The following is a 19,903-nucleotide window of genomic DNA, read 5'->3' as shown; positions in this document are numbered from 1 at the left end:
TGCCCTCTATACACAGCGGGAGGCTGCACGGCGCCAGCTATACACGGCAGGAGGCCGCACAGCGCCATCTATACACAGCAGGAGGCCGCACAGCGCCATCTATACACAGCAGGAGGCCGCACAGCGCCATCTATACACAGCAGGAGGCCGCACAGCGCCATCTATACACAGCAGGAGGCCGCACAGCGCCATCTATACACAGCAGGAGGCCGCACAGCGCCATCTATACACAGCAGGAGGCCGCACAGTGCCATCTATACACAGAGTGAGGCCGCACGGCGCCATCTATACACAGCAGGAGGCCGCACGGCGCCATCTATACACAGCAGGAGGCCGCACAGCGCCATCTATACACAGCAGGAGGCCGCACAGCGCCATCTATACACAGCAGGAGGCCGCACAGCGCCATCTATACACAGCAGGAGGCCGCACAGCGCCATCTATACACAGCAGGAGGCCGCACAGCGCCATCTATACACAGCAGGAGGCCGCACAGCGCCATCTATACACAGCAGGAGGCCGCACAGCGCCATCTATACACAGAAGGAGGCCGCACAGCGCCATCTATACACAGCAGGAGGCCGCACAGCGCCATCTATACACAGAGTGAGGCCGCACGGCGCCACCTATACACAGCAGGAGGCCGCACGGCGCCATCTATACACAGCAGGAGGCCGCACAGCGCCATCTATACCCAGCAGGAGGCCGCACAGCGCCCTCTATACCCAGCAGAAGGCCGCACAGTGCCATCTATACACAGCGGGAGGCTGCACGGCGCCAGCTATACACGGCAGGAGGCCGCACAGCGCCATCTATACACGGCAGGAGGCCGCACAGCGCCATCTATACACAGCAGGAGGCCGCACAGCGCCATCTATACACAGCAGGAGGCCGCACAGCGCCATCTATACACAGCAGGAGGCCGCACAGCGCCATCTATACACAGCAGGAGGCCGCACAGCTCCATCTATACACAGCAGGAGGCCGCACAGCGCCATCTATACACAGCAGGAGGCCACACAGCGCCATCTATACACAGCAGGAGGCCGCACAGCGCCATCTATACACAGAGTGAGGCCGCACGGCGCCATCTATACACAGCAGGAGGCCGCACGGCGCCATCTATACACAGCAGGAGGCCGCACAGCGCCATCTATACACAGCAGGAGGCCGCACAGCGCCATCTATACACAGCAGGAGGCCGCACAGCGCCATCTATACACAGCAGGAGGCCGCACAGCGCCATCTATACACAGCAGGAGGCCGCACAGCGCCATCTATACACAGCAGGAGGCCGCACAGCGCCATCTATACACAGAAGGAGGCCGCACAGCGCCATCTATACACAGAAGGAGGCCGCACAGCGCCATCTATACACAGAAGGAGGCCGCACAGCGCCATCTATACACAGCAGGAGGCCGCACAGCGCCATCTATACACAGCAGGAGGCCGCACAGCGCCATCTATACACAGCAGGTGGCCGCACGGAGCCCCCCAGAGACAGCGGGAGGCCGCACGCAGTCACGCACACACAAACATATACAGACACGCATAAACACATTTGAAACACAAAAATACATATAAACAGACATCACACAATGATATTTGCCTGCACACACACACACTCAATCACACATACACATACACACTCTCTCATACACAGGCTCACCATCTCCCGGCTCCAGTCCTCTCCGGTGGTAAGTAGCACTGCAGGCCAGGCGCGCACTGCGTGACGTCACAGCTAGGAGACATGGCCGCGCACAGGGAAGTTAACTGCTGCAGTGCTGGCCCAGCCGGAGAAGAAGCAGCGGCCATGCGCCGCTGCTGGGGGAGCGGTCCGGGAGCCCCCCCGCCACTGTCTGGTGGGGGGTGGGGTGGAGCCACCTGGCCGGCTCGGGGCACGAAAAAAAAAAAAAAACACGCTCAGGCGCCGCCCTCCCCGAATTCCGGCGCCCTAGGCACGTGCCTACAAGTGCCTAAGGGCAAATACGGCCCTGCCTGTGACTGTGTTAACCCCTCTAGTTGCTGGATGCTTCTGGAGCACAACACTTCCTGTCTCCTGTGCTTGTGTTACTTCTAATAGTTGCTGAATGCTTTTGAAGCAACAGCACTACTTCTGCATATCACACTATGATTACTGGGTGCAATAAATCCTGGACCACGCCGACCTCGTGGGACTCAATACCTCGGGTCATCTCAATGACCACTCTGGCTACCAGATAGTGTTTAGTATCCCTGTGAATGCAGCGGATGCCAACCTTCTTCCCAGGGATCAATTCGATAGGGAGTGTGGAACTCACGAGGATCACCAAACTCCTTGAGTCTAGTAGTCCAGTCATTTGTAGACCATTCACTTTTACAGGACAAGCTTGGGGTCCCCGAGTGGACAGTCCACACTGCAAGCTGGATATGCATAAAATGAACATCGGCGTCCTATGCTACAGTCCATTTGCTCGGTGGCCAGTGGACAATGGGCAGCTATGTGACCTGGGCTGTGACATTTCCAGCATATTACCTCCCCGATGAGGTTCTTGGCATGACCTCTGCCGCCTCCTTGGACTTTGAACACCCCACCCCCTTTTTAAACACCGCCCCCCAGTATGAAGTGGGTTGCGTTCCCAAGGACCCGTCGACCCCCTTATACTTTTCAACCAGTGCGACAGTCATCAGTGTTCCAGGGATCTTCCTGGGCAACTCAAGTCTGCTTGGAAGGGAGTGCACGAACTGGTCCATTACAACTCACTCCACCATCTGCCCTGGTGTAGAGGACTCCGGCTGTAACCACTTTTGGATGAGGTGCAGCAGATCAAACATCAGTCCTTCTTGCTATGGGAATCCGCCTGCTTCAGGACGAATCAACGCAAGATTTAGCTTTCCTTAACATGTATACACAGCTCCAGAGCTTGCACCTCCAGGCCCACCACACTGAATGCTGTAGAAAGCCGGGTATTTATCCTCTGGACTCCTCCCACTCTACAGCTGCTCAATCATCCTAGAACTAAACATGGCGAATTGACCCCTCTCAGCACTTAGTGTGCTGGAGCATTTTCCTAGGTTTATATTACTGAAGCTAACAACCTCAGTGCTACACATCTCCCCTCCAGTACTTTGTCAGTGACTTTGTCACAACAATAAGGACTTGGTGCACACAGGAATCTCAGGACACAACTCAAACTGTACAGTGCAGTGCATTGATTTACAATGCCCCGACAGGCCTTAATGTCTCCATCAAAACGTGCAGGAGCTAGCAAATGTGGAGATGCCTCCAAGGCAGAATGTCCCTGGTGAGATTATTAGGCTGTTGCAGGTGTTGTGGAGCTGGTAGACAAGCTGCAGGGTTCTGGGCGAGGGTGTCCATAAGTGCCAAGAGATCCTGAACAGTCTGGAAAAGCTCCCATTGACTTATAGCATGTTCCATTACCAGACATGGCAGACCATCCACATCTCACGGCAACGGTGTTGTGGCCGCTGCACCTTTGGGATTCTGTTAGGCTCATCAGGTGAGGCAGATCCTCTAAGCCTTAGATCCTTGTGGGCACACGGACCCTGGGTGTTTATGCAGCAAGGCGGAAGGCACATGGGTAGCGAGGAGATGGCACACTTACCAATCTCAGGAGCAGCAGGACAGATGAAATGCAACCAAGCATTAACACAGCAAGCAGAGGTAACAGAGCAGCCCAAAAGAGTCTCAATCCCAAGGCACAGGTGAGCGTCTAAATGGACCTTAAATAGGTCTGGAGAGAAGGTGACATTGATCCACTCTGGGCAACCTGCAAAACCTAATGTGGAGCACAGAAGAGGGCAGCGGACCCAGGGGAAGGAAGCGGAGCCCAGAATACCCGGGACAGGTGTGTAGCAACTATTGACATCTATGAGATTGTTGTGAGCATGCTCTGTGACCTGTGCAGGGAGGGGAGCTGTCACATCACCTATTTGAGGATCCTGTGTTCTCTACCTATTGATGTATAATCCTTTGACCCCGCTCTTGTTTTTTGTGGAGGACTCTACTGCACCTGAAGTCTCAGTCTCCTATGCTGCTCTGTGGCCAAGGGACAACTCCGATTTCAAGAGAATTTTTCAACACAATTACATTTTTATTACAAATATTGAACATCTGCATCTGTGGATGAGCTGACAATAAGGTCCACTGAAGGTGCCCACTGAAGGTGCCCACTGAAGGTGCCCACAACGTGAGACGAAAAAGCCGTGGAATATATTCACATGATATCTAAAACATTGAAAACTGCCTAGAGCAAGCAGAAAACTGCAGATCCCCTGCATAGGCAGAAAAAGTCTGCGGAACCAGCATATAGGCAGAAGGGAAAACTGCAGATCCCCCATACAGTCAGAAGAAAAATAGCAGATCCCCCATACGGTTAGAAGAAAAATAGCAGATCCCCCATACAGTCAGAAGAAAAACTGCAGATCCCCCATACAGTCAGAAGAAAAACTGGAGATCCCCCATACAGTCAGAAGAAAAATAGCAGATCCCCCATACGGTTAGAAGAAAAATAGCAGATCCCCCATTCAGTCAGAAGAAAAACTGCAGATCCCCCATACAGTCAGAAGAAAAACTGCAGATCCCCCATACAGTCAGAAGAAAAATAGCAGATCCCCCATACGGTTAGAAGAAAAATAGCAGATCCCCCATACAGTCAGAAGAAAAACTGCAGATCCCCCATACAGTCAGAAGAAAAACTGGAGATCCCCCATACAGTCAGAAGAAAAATAGCAGATCCCCCATACGGTTAGAAGAAAAATAGCAGATCCCCCATACAGTCAGAAGAAAAACTGCAGATCCCCCATACAGTCAGAAGAAAAACTGCAGATCCCCCATACAGTCAGAAGAAAAACTGCAGATCCCCCATACGGTTAGAAGAAAAATAGCAGATCCCCCATACAGTCAGAAGAAAAACTGCAGATCCCCCATACAGTCAGAAGAAAAACTGCAGATCCCCCATACAGTCAGAAGAAAAATAGCAGATCCCCCATACGGTTAGAAGAAAAATAGCAGATCCCCCATACAGTCAGAAGAAAAACTGCAGATCCCCCATACAGTCAGAAGAAAAATAGCAGATCCCCCATACAGTCAGAAGAAAAACTGCAGATCCCCCATACGGTTAGAAGAAAAATAGCAGATCCCCCATACAGTCAGAAGAAAAACTGCAGATCCCCCATACAGTCAGAAGAAAAATAGCAGATCCCCCATACAGTCAGAAGAAAAACTGCAGATCCCCCATACGGTTAGAAGAAAAATAGCAGATCCCCCATACAGTCAGAAGAAAAATAGCAGATTCCCCATACGGTTAGAAGAAAAATAACAGATCCCCCATACAGTCAGAAGAAAAATAGCAGATCCCCCATACAGTTAGAAGAAAAATAACAGATCCCCCATATAGTCAGAAGAAAAATAGCAGATCCCCCATACAGTTAGAAGAAAAATAGCAGATCCCCCATACAGTCAGAAGAAAAATAGCAGATTCCCCATACAGTCAGAAGAAAAATAGCAGATCCCCCATACAGTCAGAAGAAAAATAGCAGATCCCCCATACAGTCAGAAGAAAAATAGCAGATCCCCCATACAGTCAGAAGAAAAATAACAGATCACCCATACAGTCAGAAGAAAAATAGCAGATTCCCCATACAGTCAGAAGAAAAATAGCAGATTCCCCATACAGTCAGAAGAAAAATAGCAGATCCCCCATACAGTCAGAAGAAAAATAGCAGATCCCCCATACAGTCAGAAGAAAAATAGCAGATCCCCCATACAGTCAGAAGAAAAATAACAGATCCCCCATACAGTCAGAAGAAAAATAGCAGATCCCCCATACAGTTAGAAGAAAAATAGCAGATCCCCCATACAGTCAGAAGAAAAATAGCAGATCCTCCATACAGTCAGAAGAAAAATAGCAGATCCCCCATACAGTCAGAAGAAAAATAACAGATCCCCCATACAGTCAGAAGAAAAATAGCAGATTCCCCATACAGTTAGAAGAAAAATAGCAGATCCCCCATACAGTCAGAAGAAAAATAGCAGATTCCCCATACAGTTAGAAGAAAAATAGCAGATTCCCCATACAGTTAGAAGAAAAATAACAGATCCCCCATACAGTTAGAAGAAAAATAGCAGATCCCCCATACAGTCAGAAGAAAAATAGCAGATCCCCATACAGTTAGAAGAAAAATAACAGATCCCCCATACGGTCAGAAGAAAAATAGCAGATTCCCCATACAGTTAGAAGAAAAATAGCAGATTCCCCATACACTTAAAAGAAAAATAGCAGATTCCCCATACAGTTAGAAGAAAAATAGCAGATCCCCCATACAGTCAGAAGAAAAATAGCAGATTCCCCATACAGTTAGAAGAAAAATAACAGATCCCCCATACAGTCAGAAGAAAAATAGCAGATTCCCCATACAGTTAGAAGAAAAATAGCAGATTCCCCATACGGTCAGAAGAAAAATAACAGATCCACCATACGGTTAGAAGAAAAATAGCAGATCCTCCATACAGTCAGAAGAAAAACTGCAGATCCCCCATACGGTTAGAAGAATCCATCCTGCACTGCCGCCGCCCCTCCTGCACTGCCGCCGCCCCTCCTGCACTGCCGCCGTCCCTCCTGCACTGCAGCCGCCCCTCCTGCACTGCCGCCGTCCCTCCTGCACTGCCGCCGCCCCTCCTGCACTGCCACCGCCCCTCCTGCACTGCCCCCATCCCTCCTGCACTGCCGCCGTCCATCCTGCACTGCCGCCGCCCCTCCTGCACTGCCGCCGCCCCTCCTGCACTGCCGCCGCCCCTCCTGCACTGCCCCCATCCCTCCTGCACTGCCGCCGCCCCTCCTGCACTGCCGCCGTCCCTCCTGCACTGCCACCGTCCATCCTGCACTGCCGCCGCGCCTCCTGCTCTGCCGCCGCTCCTCCTGCACTGCCGCCGCACCTCCTGCACTGCCCCCATCCCTCCTGCACTGCCGCCGCCCCTCCTGCACTGCCGCCTCGCCTCCTGCTCTGCCGCCGCTCCTCCTGCACTGCCGCCGCCCCTCCTGCACTGCCGCCGTCCCTCCTGCACTGCCGTTGCCCCTCCTGCACTGCCGCCGTCCATCCTGCACTGCCGCCGCCCCTCCTGCACTGCCGCCGCGCCTCCTGCACTGCCGCCGTCCATCCTGCACTGCCGCCGTCCATCCTGCACTGGCGCCGCCCCTCCTGCACTGCCGCCGCCCCTCCTGCACTGCCGTTGCCCCTCCTGCACTGCCGTTGCCCCTCCTGCACTGCCGTTGCCCCTCCTGCACTGCCGTTGCCCCTCCTGCACTGCCGCCGCCCCTCCTGCACTGCCGCCGCCCCTCCTGCACTGCCGCCATGAGAAGTCAGAAATACTAGCGCCCTAGACGCTGTCCACATGACCGCCCACGGCTCACCATCTGCAGCTGTTTGTTCTGGACGAGTTACATGGACAATTGCATATAATAATACAGGAAAATCTACTGGAGTCCAGCGTACACGGTCACTGTCCTTATAGCTTTATATCCATTTCTACTTCATGTAACTCCACTCATTACTCCTATTTGGAGCATAACTCTGCCCATTACTCCATACAACCATCCTACTCCATAAATCTGCTCTCCTTACTCCATATAACTCCTCTAATTGCAGATAGAACTCCACCTCTTAATCCATACAACCTCTCCTATTACTCTACAGAACTCCTACCATTATTCCATGAACCCCTGCCATTGCTCCCCATCACTCAGTATCAGTCCCATCCTCCAGTATACACTTGGGGTCTGCCTGGTCAACGCTCTTGGCCTGAGTTGATGGCCCCTGTGTCCTTTCACCATCATCCTCCATGCTGCTGCTCCACATTGGCCCGGACTTTCCTTTCACGTCCGTGTATCACATCCATTTGTCCAGCCTCCGCGGAGGGTGGTGATCACATCCTATTGGAGGGGTCCTGGCTCAGCCGCTTCCCAGATCGCTGACTTGGTTGATCGGAACTAAGAGGGAAAGAAATACATGGAGAATGGACAACTAGAAGAGAACATGATGCTAGACCCCTGTGTGATCGATTCGTAGCCCCCACAAGACCAAAAGAGACTCACATATATGACAACACCATACATCCCATGTGGCGCCCCTGCGGGTTCAGTCGCCACGGAGGTACTGCATCTCACCCAGAGGTGTGGTACCCCACTCTCAGGTAAGGAGGGAGTACTACCCGGGACCCACACACCTGCATCCAAGACTACACCACTCCAGACCAGCAGGAGGGGCAAGACGCACCTTGCTTACTGCTAAGCCTCGTCCCTGGCTGGAATGGGGGGAACCAAGAGAGGGGGAACCATGTAGTGGGTGTGGGTGGAGGAAGTAGTTTAGGGGAGCACTTCAGGAGTAGTATAAAAAGGGAACAGTTCAGAACAGAGAGTGTGGACAGTGAAAGGAGCAGGAGCTCTTCTCAGGAGGAGCGGGCCTGAGTGAGAGAGGTCCAGGAGGTGAGACTGACTGAAGAGAGGAGAGGAGCAGGAAGGAAGGCTCCAGAAAGAAAGAGGGGATCCTAGGGGTACGGGAAGTGCAGGAGGCCACCCGTACACCCGAATCTACCAGGACATGGAGGGATCAAGCCGCAGAGGGGACCGGCCCCTAACTAGTGGGAATTGCAATATTCAGCTAGAAACCGGAGGCTTCTGTACTTTCAGGGTGCAGTTGCCACAGCCACAATCAATCGCCAAAAAGGTAGCCACACAGGATCCAGGGAACTGCAGGTTACCGGCTTGGGACACTGTTTGTGAGGCGCAGGGCAGGAGGGTGAGAGCCAGCGCAGGAAGACGACTGAGAAAGGCACACAGAAAGGGGTCCCGTTAAGTACTCCTGAATTACCTGAGGGATTGCTGAACCCCTCCCATGGTGAACGCAGGATGACGTGGGAGGTTATAATCTGCAGTTGTAACCAGGAGCAACGTGATAATCGTGAGTAAACCCTGAAGACTGCACCCCGCTGTCTCTGTGAATTATTGCTGCGCCATCATCCCCTGCACCACACAGCACAACAACATCTACCTCATCTATAATCACCACAGCAACGCCCTGGAGCTGAGCTCTGCCTGTGGAGAGCTGAACCAACTCTGCTGCGTCACCATCAGCTCCAGAGGATCTGCACCGCAGCGGCGGCTCCAGATAGCCACATACCACAGGTGGCGTCACCAACATTCAACATAAAAACTATAATCCTTTCTTTAAAACCCCCTTTTATTGACCGCCCTGGGTCACGGACCGGGTCACCGCCACTGTGACATCTCCCCTAGCAACGACCGGCCTGGCACCGAGTACCCCACGGCCCAGGGGGCGCGTCACCCACCCACACCCATAATATCACACATGTTATACAGACACTCCCCCGTGTAATATCACATGCAGGGGCATAATGATCGTGGTTGTGAAGGAGGGAGGCGGGCTGAAGAAGACGCCGTGGCAACATAGGGGTTAATTGTTGCAAGTTATATTTTATTAAGTGTGTTGTGATATGTTATTTGTGTGATAAAAAGTGTGTGAAATGTTATCCGGAATGACAATCATTTCCACAACTGAATGTGTTTAAATAAAATGTCCCTGTGCTGAGATAATCTTATACATGTGTCCTGTGTAATGGCCGTGTCTGAGCGTGCAGGAACATGGTCTGATCATACCACAGCTCCTGGGCAGGGGGGGACGCAAAAGAGTATACAGACATTACAGCAGGGGAGAACGCAAAAGAATATACAGACAGGACGGCTGGGATCGCAGCTGATTCTTTCTTTGAAGTAAAACTCTGCTTAAAAACAGGCAGGGAAATGTTTTACCTCACAGAAAGAATCAACTGTGACCCCCTGCTGTAATGTCTGTATACTCTCCTGCGTCCTCCCCGGCTGTCCTGTCTGTATACTCTCCTGCGTCCTCCCCTGCTGTAATGTCTGTATACTCTCCTGTGTCCTCCCCTGCTGTAATGTCTGTATACTCTCCTGTGTCCTCCCCTGCTGTAATGTCTGTATACTCTCCTGTGTCCTCCCCTGCTGTAATGTCTGTATACTCTCCTGCGTCCTCCCCTGCTGTAATGTCTGTATACTCTCCTGTGTCCTCCCCTGCTGTAATGTCTGTATACTCTCCTGTGTCCTCCCCTGCTGTAATGTCTGTATACTCTCCTGCGTCCTCCCCTGCTGTAATGTCTGTATACTCTCCTGCGTCCTCCTCTGCTGTAATGTCTGTATACTCTCCTGCGTCCTCCTCTGCTGTAATGTCTGTAGACTCTCCTGTGTCCTCCCCTGCTGTAATGTCTGTATACTCTCCTGCGTCCTCCCCTGCTGTAATGTCTGTATACTCTCCTGCGTCCTCCTCTGCTGTAATGTCTGTATACTCTCCTGCGTCCTCCCCTGCTGTAATGTCTGTATACTCTCCTGCGTCCTCCCCTGCTGTAATGTCTGTATACTCTCCTGCGTCCTCTCCTGCTGTAATGTCTGTATACTCTCCTGCGTCCTCCCCTGCTGTAATGTCTGTATACTCTCCTGCGTCCTCCCCTGCTGTAATGTCTGTATACTCTCCTGCATCCTCTCCTGCTGTAATGTCTGTATACTCTCCTGCGTCCTCCTTTGCTGTAATGTCTATATACTCTCCTGCGTCCTCCCGTGCTGTAATGTCTGTATACTCTCCTGCGTCCTCTCCTGCTGTAATGTCTGTATACTCTCCTGCGTCCTCCCCTGCTGTAATGTCCGTATACTCTCCTGTGTCCTCCCCTGCTGTAATGTCTGTATACTCTCCTGCGTCCTCCCCTGCTGTAATGTCTGTATACTCTCCTGCGTCCTCCCCTGCTGTAATGTCTGTATACTCTCCTGCGTCCTCCCCTGCTGTAATGTCTGTATACTCTCCTGCGTCCTCCCCTGCTGTAATGTCTGTATACTCTCCCGCGTCCTCCTCTGCTGTAATGTCTGTACACTCTCCTGCGTCCTCCCCTGCTGTAATGTCTGTATACTCTCCTGCTTCCTCCCCTGCTGTAATGTCTGTATACTCTCCTGTGTCCTCTCCTGCTGTAATGTCTGTATACTCTCCTGCGTCCTCTCCTGCTGTAATGTCTGTATACTCTCCCGCGTCCTCCTCTGCTGTAATGTCTATACACTCTCCTGCGTCCTCCCCTGCTGTAATGTCTGTATATTCTCCTGCGTCCTCCCCTGCTGTAATGTCTGTATACTCTCCTGCGTCCTCCCGTGCTGTAATGTCTGTATACTCTCCTGCGTCCTCCCCTGCTGTAATGTCTGTATACTCTCCTGCGTCCTCCCCTGCTGTAATGTCTGTATACTCTCCTGCGTCCTCCCCTGCTGTAATGTCTGTATACTCTCCTGCGTCCTCCTCTGCTGTAATGTCTGTATACTCTCCTGCGTCCTCCCCTGCTGTAATGTCTGTATACTCTCCTGCGTCTTCCCCTGCTGTAATGTCTGTATACTCTCCTGCGTCCTCCCCTGCTGTAATGTCTGTATACTCTCCTGCGTCCTCCTCTGCTGTAATGTCTGTATACTCTCCTGCGTCCTCCCCTGCTGTAATGTCTGTATACTCTCCTGCGTCCTCCCCTGCTGTAATGTCTGTATACTCTCCTGCGTCCTCCCCTGCTGTAATGTCTGTATACTCTCCTGTGTCCTCCCCTGCTGTAATGTCTGTATACTCTCCTGCGTCCTCCCCTGCTGTAATGTCTGTATACTCTCCTGCGTCCTCCCCTGCTGTAATGTCTGTATACTCTCCTGCGTCCTCCCCTGCTGTAATGTCTCTATACTCTCCTGCGTCCTCCCCTGCTGTAATGTCTGTATACTCTCCTGCGTCCTCCCCTGCTGTAATGTCTGTACACTCTCCTGCGTCCTCCCCTGCTGTAATGTCTGTATACTCTCCTGCGTCCTCCCCTGCTGTCCTGTCTGTATACTCTCCTGCGTCCTCCCCTGCTGTAATGTCTGTATACTCTCCTGCGTCCTCCCCTGCTGTAATGTCTGTATATTCTCATGTGATCCCAGCTGTCCTGTCTGTATACTCTCATATGATCCCGGCTGTAATGTCTGTATACTCTCATATGATCCCGGCTGTAATGTCTGTATACTCTCATGTGATCCCGTGCTGTAATGTCTGTATACTCTCATGTGATCCCCGTGTTGTAATGTCTGTATACTCTCCTGCGTCCTCCCGTGCTGTAATGTCTGTATACTCTCCTGTGTCCTCCCCTGCTGTAATGTCTGTATACTCTCCTGCGTCCTCCCCTGCTGTAATGTCTGTATACTCTCCTGCGTCCTCCCCTGCTGTAATGTCTGTATACTCTCCTGTGTCCTCTCCTGCTGTAATGTCTGTATACTCTCCTGTGTCCTCCCCTGCTGTAATGTCTGTAGACTCTCCTGCGTCCTCCCCTGCTGTAATGTCTGTATACTCTCCTGCTTCCTCCCCTGCTGTAATGTCTGTATACTCTCCTGCGTCCTCACCTGCTGTAATGTCTGTATACTCTCATATGATCCCCTGCTGTAATGTCTGTATACTCTCCTGCGTCCTCCCCTGCTGTAATGTCTGTATACTCTCCTGCGTCCTCCCCTGCTGTAATGTCTGTATACTCTCCTGCGTCCTCCCCTGCTGTAATGTCTGTATACTCTCCTGCGTCCTCCCGTGCTGTAATGTCTGTATACTCTCCTGTGTCCTCCCCTGCTGTAATGTCTGTATACTCTCCTGCGTCCTCCCCTGCTGTAATGTCTGTATACTCTCCTGCGTCCTCCCCTGCTGTAATGTCTGTATACTCTCCTGCGTCCTCCCCTGCTGTAATGTCTGTATACTCTCCTGTGTCCTCTCCTGCTGTAATGTCTGTATACTCTCCTGTGTCCTCTCCTGCTGTAATGTCTGTATACTCTCCTGTGTCCTCCCCTGCTGTAATGTCTGTAGACTCTCCTGCGTCCTCTGCTGTAATGTCTGTATACTCTCCTGCTTCCTCCCCTGCTGTAATGTCTGTATACTCTCCTGCGTCCTCACCTGCTGTAATGTCTGTATACTCTCATATGATCCCCTGCTGTAATGTCTGTATACTCTCCTGCGTCCTCCCCTGCTGTAATGTCTGTATACTCTCCTGCGTCCTCCCCTGCTGTAATGTCTGTATACTCTCCTGCGTCCTCCCCTGCTGTAATGTCTGTATACTCTCCTGCGTCCTCCCCTGCTGTAATGTCTGTATACTCTCCTGCGTCCTCCCCTGCTGTAATGTCTGTATACTCTCCTGCGTCCTCCCCTGCTGTAATGTCTGTATACTCTCCTGTGTCCTCCCCTGCTGTAATGTCTGTATACTCTCCTGTGTCCTCTCCTGCTGTAATGTCTGTATACTCTCCTGCGTCCTCCCCTGCTGTAATGTCTGTATACTCTCCTGCGTCCTCCCCTGCTGTAATGTCTGTATACTGTCCTGTGTCCTCCCCTGCTGTAATGTCTGTATACTCTCCTGCGTCCTCCCCTGCTGTAATGTCTGTATACTCTCCTGCGTCCTCCTCTGCTGTAATGTCTGTATACTCTCCTGCGTCCTCCTCTGCTGTAATGTCTGTATACTCTCCTGCGTCCTCCCCTGCTGTAATGTCTGTATACTCTCCTGCGTCCTCCTCTGCTGTAATGTCTGTATACTCTCCTGCGTCCTCCTCTGCTGTAATGTCTGTATACTCTCCTGCGTCCTCCCCTGCTGTAATGTCTGTATACTCTCCTGCGTCCTCCTCTGCTGTAATGTCTGTATACTCTCCTGCGTCCTCCTCTGCTGTAATGTCTGTATACTCTCCTGCGTCCTCCCCTGCTGTAATGTCTGTATACTCTCCTGCGTCCTCCCCTGCTGTAATGTCTGTATACTCTCCCGCATCCTCCCCTGCTGTAATGTCTGTATACTCTCCCGCATCCTCCCCTGCTGTAATGTCTGTATACTCTCCCGCGTCCTCCCCTGCTGTAATGTCTGTATACTCTCCTGCGTCTTCCCCTGCTGTAATGTCTGTATACTCTCCTGCGTCCTCCCCTGCTGTAATGTCTGTATACTCTCCTGCGTCCTCCTCTGCTGTAATGTCTGTATACTCTCCTGCGTCCTCCCCTGCTGTAATGTCTGTATACTCTCCTGCGTCCTCCCCTGCTGTAATGTCTGTATACTCTCCTGCGTCCTCCCCTGCTGTAATGTCTGTATACTCTCCTGCGTCCTCCCCTGCTGTAATGTCTGTATACTCTCCTGCGTCCTCCCCTGCTGTAATGTCTGTATACTCTCCTGCGTCCTCCCCTGCTGTAATGTCTGTATACTCTCCTGCGTCCTCCCCTGCTGTAATGTCTGTACACTCTCCTGCGTCCTCCCCTGCTGTAATGTCTGTATACTCTCCTGCGTCCTCCCCTGCTGTCCTGTCTGTATACTCTCCTGCGTCCTCCCCTGCTGTAATGTCTGTATACTCTCCTGCGTCCTCCCCTGCTGTAATGTCTGTATATTCTCATGTGATCCCAGCTGTCCTGTCTGTATACTCTCATATGATCCCGGCTGTAATGTCTGTATACTCTCATATGATCCCGGCTGTAATGTCTGTATACTCTCATGTGATCCCGTGCTGTAATGTCTGTATACTCTCATGTGATCCCCGTGTTGTAATGTCTGTATACTCTCCTGCGTCCTCCCGTGCTGTAATGTCTGTATACTCTCCTGTGTCCTCCCCTGCTGTAATGTCTGTATACTCTCCTGCGTCCTCCCCTGCTGTAATGTCTGTATACTCTCCTGCGTCCTCCCCTGCTGTAATGTCTGTATACTCTCCTGTGTCCTCTCCTGCTGTAATGTCTGTATACTCTCCTGTGTCCTCCCCTGCTGTAATGTCTGTAGACTCTCCTGCGTCCTCCCCTGCTGTAATGTCTGTATACTCTCCTGCTTCCTCCCCTGCTGTAATGTCTGTATACTCTCCTGCGTCCTCACCTGCTGTAATGTCTGTATACTCTCATATGATCCCCTGCTGTAATGTCTGTATACTCTCCTGCGTCCTCCCCTGCTGTAATGTCTGTATACTCTCCTGCGTCCTCCCCTGCTGTAATGTCTGTATACTCTCCTGCGTCCTCCCCTGCTGTAATGTCTGTATACTCTCCTGCGTCCTCCCGTGCTGTAATGTCTGTATACTCTCCTGTGTCCTCCCCTGCTGTAATGTCTGTATACTCTCCTGCGTCCTCCCCTGCTGTAATGTCTGTATACTCTCCTGCGTCCTCCCCTGCTGTAATGTCTGTATACTCTCCTGCGTCCTCCCCTGCTGTAATGTCTGTATACTCTCCTGTGTCCTCTCCTGCTGTAATGTCTGTATACTCTCCTGTGTCCTCCCCTGCTGTAATGTCTGTAGACTCTCCTGCGTCCTCTGCTGTAATGTCTGTATACTCTCCTGCTTCCTCCCCTGCTGTAATGTCTGTATACTCTCCTGCGTCCTCACCTGCTGTAATGTCTGTATACTCTCCTGCGTCCTCCCCTGCTGTAATGTCTGTATACTCTCCTGCGTCCTCCCCTGCTGTAATGTCTGTATACTCTCCTGCGTCCTCCCCTGCTGTAATGTCTGTATACTCTCCTGCGTCCTCCCCTGCTGTAATGTCTGTATACTCTCCTGCGTCCTCCCCTGCTGTAATGTCTGTATACTCTCCTGCGTCCTCCCCTGCTGTAATGTCTGTATACTCTCCTGCGTCCTCCCCTGCTGTAATGTCTGTATACTCTCCTGCGTCCTCCCCTGCTGTAATGTCTGTATACTCTCCTGCGTCCTCCCCTGCTGTAATGTCTGTATACTCTCCTGCGTCCTCCCCTGCTGTAATGTCTGTATACTCTCCTGCGTCCTCCCCTGCTGTAATGTCTGTATACTCTCCTGTGTCCTCCCCTGCTGTAATGTCTGTATACTCTCCTGTGTCCTCTCCTGCTGTAATGTCTGTATACTCTCCTGCGTCCTCCCCTGCTGTAATGTCTGTATACTCTCCTGCTTCCTCCCCTGCTGTAATGTCTGTATACTGTCCTGTGTCCTCCCCTGCTGTAATGTCTGTATACTCTCCTGCGTCCTCCCCTGCTGTAATGTCTGTATACTCTCCTGCGTCCTCCTCTGCTGTAATGTCCGTATACTCTCCTGCGTCCTCCTCTGCTGTAATGTCTGTATACTCTCCTGCGTCCTCCCCTGCTGTAATGTCTGTATACTCTCCTGCGTCCTCCTCTGCTGTAATGTCTGTATACTCTCCTGCGTCCTCCTCTGCTGTAATGTCTGTATACTCTCCTGCGTCCTCCCCTGCTGTAATGTCTGTATACTCTCCTGCGTCCTCCTCTGCTGTAATGTCTGTATACTCTCCTGCGTCCTCCTCTGCTGTAATGTCTGTATACTCTCCTGCGTCCTCCCCTGCTGTAATGTCTGTATACTCTCCTGCGTCCTCCCCTGCTGTAATGTCTGTATACTCTCCCGCATCCTCCCCTGCTGTAATGTCTGTATACTCTCCCGCGTCCTCCCCTGCTGTAATGTCTGTATACTCTCCCGCGTCCTCCCCTGCTGTAATGTCTGTATACTCTCCTGCGTCCTCCCCTGCTGTAATGTCTGTATACTCTCCTGCGTCCTCCCCTGCTGTAATGTCTGTATACTCTCCTATGTCCTCTCCTGCTGTAATGTCTGTATACTCTCCTGCGTCCTCCCCTGCTGTAATGTCTGTATACTCTCCTGCGTCCTCCCGTGCTGTAATGTCTGTATACTCTCCTGCGTCCTCCTCTGCTGTAATGTCTGTATACTCTCCTGCGTCCTCCCCTGCTGTAATGTCTGTATACTGTCCTGCGTCCTCCCCTGCTGTAATGTCTGTACTCTCCTGCATCCTCCCCTGCTGTAATGTCTGTATACTCTCCTGCGTCCTCCTCTGCTGTAATGTCTGTATACTCTCCTGCGTCCTCCCCTGCTGTAATGTCTGTATACTCTCCTGGGTCCTCCCCTGCTGTAATGTCTGTATACTCTCCTGCGTCCTCCTCTGCTGTAATGTCTGTATACTCTCCTGCGTCCTCCTCTGCTGTAATGTCTGTATACTCTCCTGCATCCTCCCCTGCTGTAATGTCTCTATACTCTCCTGCATCCTCCCCTGCTGTAATGTCTGTATACTCTCCTGCATCCTCCCCTGCTGTAATGTCTGTATACTCTCCTGCCTCCTCCCCTGCTGTAATGTCTGTATACTCTCCTGCCTCCTCCCCTGCTGTAATTTCTGTATACTCTCCTGCCTCCTCCCCTCCTGTAATGTCTGTATACTCTTCTGCGTCCTCCCCTGCTGTAATGTCTGTATACTCTCCTGCATCCTCCCCTGCTGTAATGTCTGTATACTCTCCTGCATCCTCCCCTGCTGTAATGTCTGTATACTCTCCTGCCTCCTCCCCTGCCCAGGAGATGTGGCTTCTAGTCTTTTCCTCTGGTGCTGGTTCTGGTTAAGTAGGTTTAGTTCTTCTTGCTTTGGACTATTGTTATTCTGGGACTTCTTGTTCCACCGGTTTTGTTTCCTTACTGTTAGAATCTGTTGTTTTACTATCGGCCATCTTGTTGTCTTTTGCTGGCTTCTAGTCTTTTCCTCTGGCGCTGGGTTTCTTGGTCACGTGATCTCTGCACTCTTTATTACCCAGCACCTGGCCCCCATTCCCGGCTGGACATACTGTTATGTTCTGCAACTTAGAACTAAGGAATAGGAGGGAAAAGCTGTCCCTGCACTGAGACTCAGCTTTACCCTACGCCGGGGGTGGGTGCCCTATTCCTTATGAATAGCCCCACTGAAACTCCTGCACTAAACTCAAACGAAGACCTGTAGGAAAGGGAAAGGGGTCTCTAAAAGATCTAAGGGCTGGGAGCAAAAGCAGGAGACCACCTAACAGAAAAGTTAGTTGCAGAAACGAAAATTAAAGGAAACAAAACTGGTGGAACAAGAAGTCCCAGGATAACAATAGTCCAAAGCAAGAAGAACTAAACCTACTTAGCCAGAACACGAGCGATACAACACTGATGTCCAGCAGGGAATGGGTGCCAGGTGCTGGGTAATAAAGAGTGCAGAGATCACATGACCAAGAAACCCAGCACCAGAGGAAAAGACTAGAAGCCAGCAAACCACAACAAGATGGCCGATAGTAAAACAACAGAGATTCTAACACCACCAGTTTTGTTTCCTTCAATTTTCGTTTCAGCAACTAACTTTTCTGTTAGGTGATCTCCAACTTTTGCTCCCAGTCCTTAGATCTTTTAGGAACCCCTTTCCCTTTCCTATAGGTCTTCGTTTGAGTTCTAACAGTATGATCAGACTATGTTCTGTACACGCTCGGACACGGCCATTACACAGTACACAGCAGGGGCACATTTATAAGATTATCACAGCACAGAAACATTTTATTTAAACACATCCAATTGTGGAAGTTATTATTATTCCAAGATCTATTGATTAAAATGAACTTTCGTATGTGGGGAAAACCCCTTTAAGGCCGTCCCTGGGAATGCGGGAGGTCTGTCCACTAGGGGAACGATACAGCAGATAGGGGCATAGATACACACATAGTACATTAGATAGTTAACAGTTGGGATTTGCATATAGTGTGGGCGGGGCTAGGACAGTTTGAAAAATAACATTTTTTCCAGTCAGGTAGTCAGTTGGGGAGAGTCCATGACTCTCACAGCACAGGAACAGTGTGGGTACTGTAAAAGAGAGTGGAGTGGGAGAAGCAGGGATGAACAGCAGGAATACAGGTTTTTAGAAGCGGCTGTAGTATGAAAAGAAAGTGTTCTGTTGATGTGTGTTTTCTGAATAAAATGGGGACACGTTTAACCCTCCATCTGGACGCCGGGACAGTCTGTCTTTGGCTTGAGGCCCGGAAGAGGGTCTGAGAAACAAATCTCAGTCCCCCTGCTGAGGCAGATGTCGGCCGGGTCGCAGAAGGAGAGGAAGATAGTGGATCTCAGGATAGGATGGGGACAAAGACTGTTAGGACATGGTACCAAGGGAACATCACCACAAAACGACTCTGTCTTAATGTGTATGTCGCAGCCGTGTGTAAATGAATTGCACAGTAAAGACAAACCCGTTAATCCGGACCCAAGGTCTCCTGTCTTGTTCGCAGCCGGTTCCGGTCTTAAAGACGGGGAGGTAATGAAGACTCCCGAAGTAACAGTGAGCAAAGAACAAATCCCATCACACAAAACACTTCCTTCTCATTCCTATTTAGAAGAGGGGTTTCAGGGCGAAGAGAACTCCGTTACGGCCCACAATAAACCAGCCCTGTGCCCTCCTTCAGTTGTAGAGAGTGCGACTGTGCCCGAGCCCATGCTGGAGCAGGGCCTGCCGTTGCCAGCAGCTATTTCAGCTGGTTGTCCGTCCTCGGACGCATGTTCAGCTGAAATGTATTGCAGCAAACAGACCCTCCGGGTTCCTACACTGCAATACACCCCATTAGAGGCCGGCAGCTGACATCAGCGTGCATGCGGCATGGTGCTGGCATCATGTGCTGCCCGTTGTTTGCACACAAGTCAGCTGCCGACTACTGCGCCTTCTATATTTTTTGGGGAAGAGCAGCAGAACAGGAACATTATTACTAGAAGAAGCCAAGGATGGGGAACATTATACCTGGATGGTGGACATTATACCAGGATGGGGGATATTATTACTGGAAGGAGCCCAGGATGGGGAACATTATACCTGGATGGTGGACATTATACCAGGATCGAGGATATTATTACTGGAAGGGACCCAGGAATGGGGTGACATTATACATGGATGGTGGACATTGTACCAGGATTGGGACATTATTCCTGGAAGGGGTCCATGATGGGGGGGGGGGCATTATACCAGGATGGGAGACATACATTACTGGAAATGGCCCAGGATGGGGGACATTATTACTTGAAGGTGCCCAGGATGGCGGACAATATAC

General features: G+C 51.3%; 1 protein-coding gene across 2 annotated transcripts in view; it reads right to left on the bottom strand.

Moving 5' to 3' along the window:
• Window positions 1-4,073: 4,073 nt before the first annotated feature.
• Window positions 4,074-19,903, bottom strand: part of ICOSLG (inducible T cell costimulator ligand) — a 118,976-nt gene continuing 103,146 nt past the window's right edge. For both annotated transcript variants that reach the window (XM_073668799.1, XM_073668800.1), the window contains one exon: window positions 4,074-7,988. In XM_073668799.1, the coding sequence (XP_073524900.1) occupies window positions 7,951-7,988 (38 nt within the window). In that variant the 3' untranslated portion in view covers window positions 4,074-7,950. The remainder of the gene's footprint in view (window positions 7,989-19,903) is intronic.

The sequence above is a fragment of the Phyllobates terribilis genome, unplaced genomic scaffold (genome assembly GCF_046119375.1).
Source record: "Phyllobates terribilis strain yellow unplaced genomic scaffold, ASM4611937v1 Scaffold_2__4_contigs__length_985480577, whole genome shotgun sequence".
NCBI lineage: Eukaryota > Metazoa > Chordata > Amphibia > Anura > Dendrobatidae > Phyllobates > Phyllobates terribilis.
The sequence above is the reverse complement of the archived record's forward strand: the minus strand, read 5'-3'. Positions and strand labels throughout refer to the sequence as shown.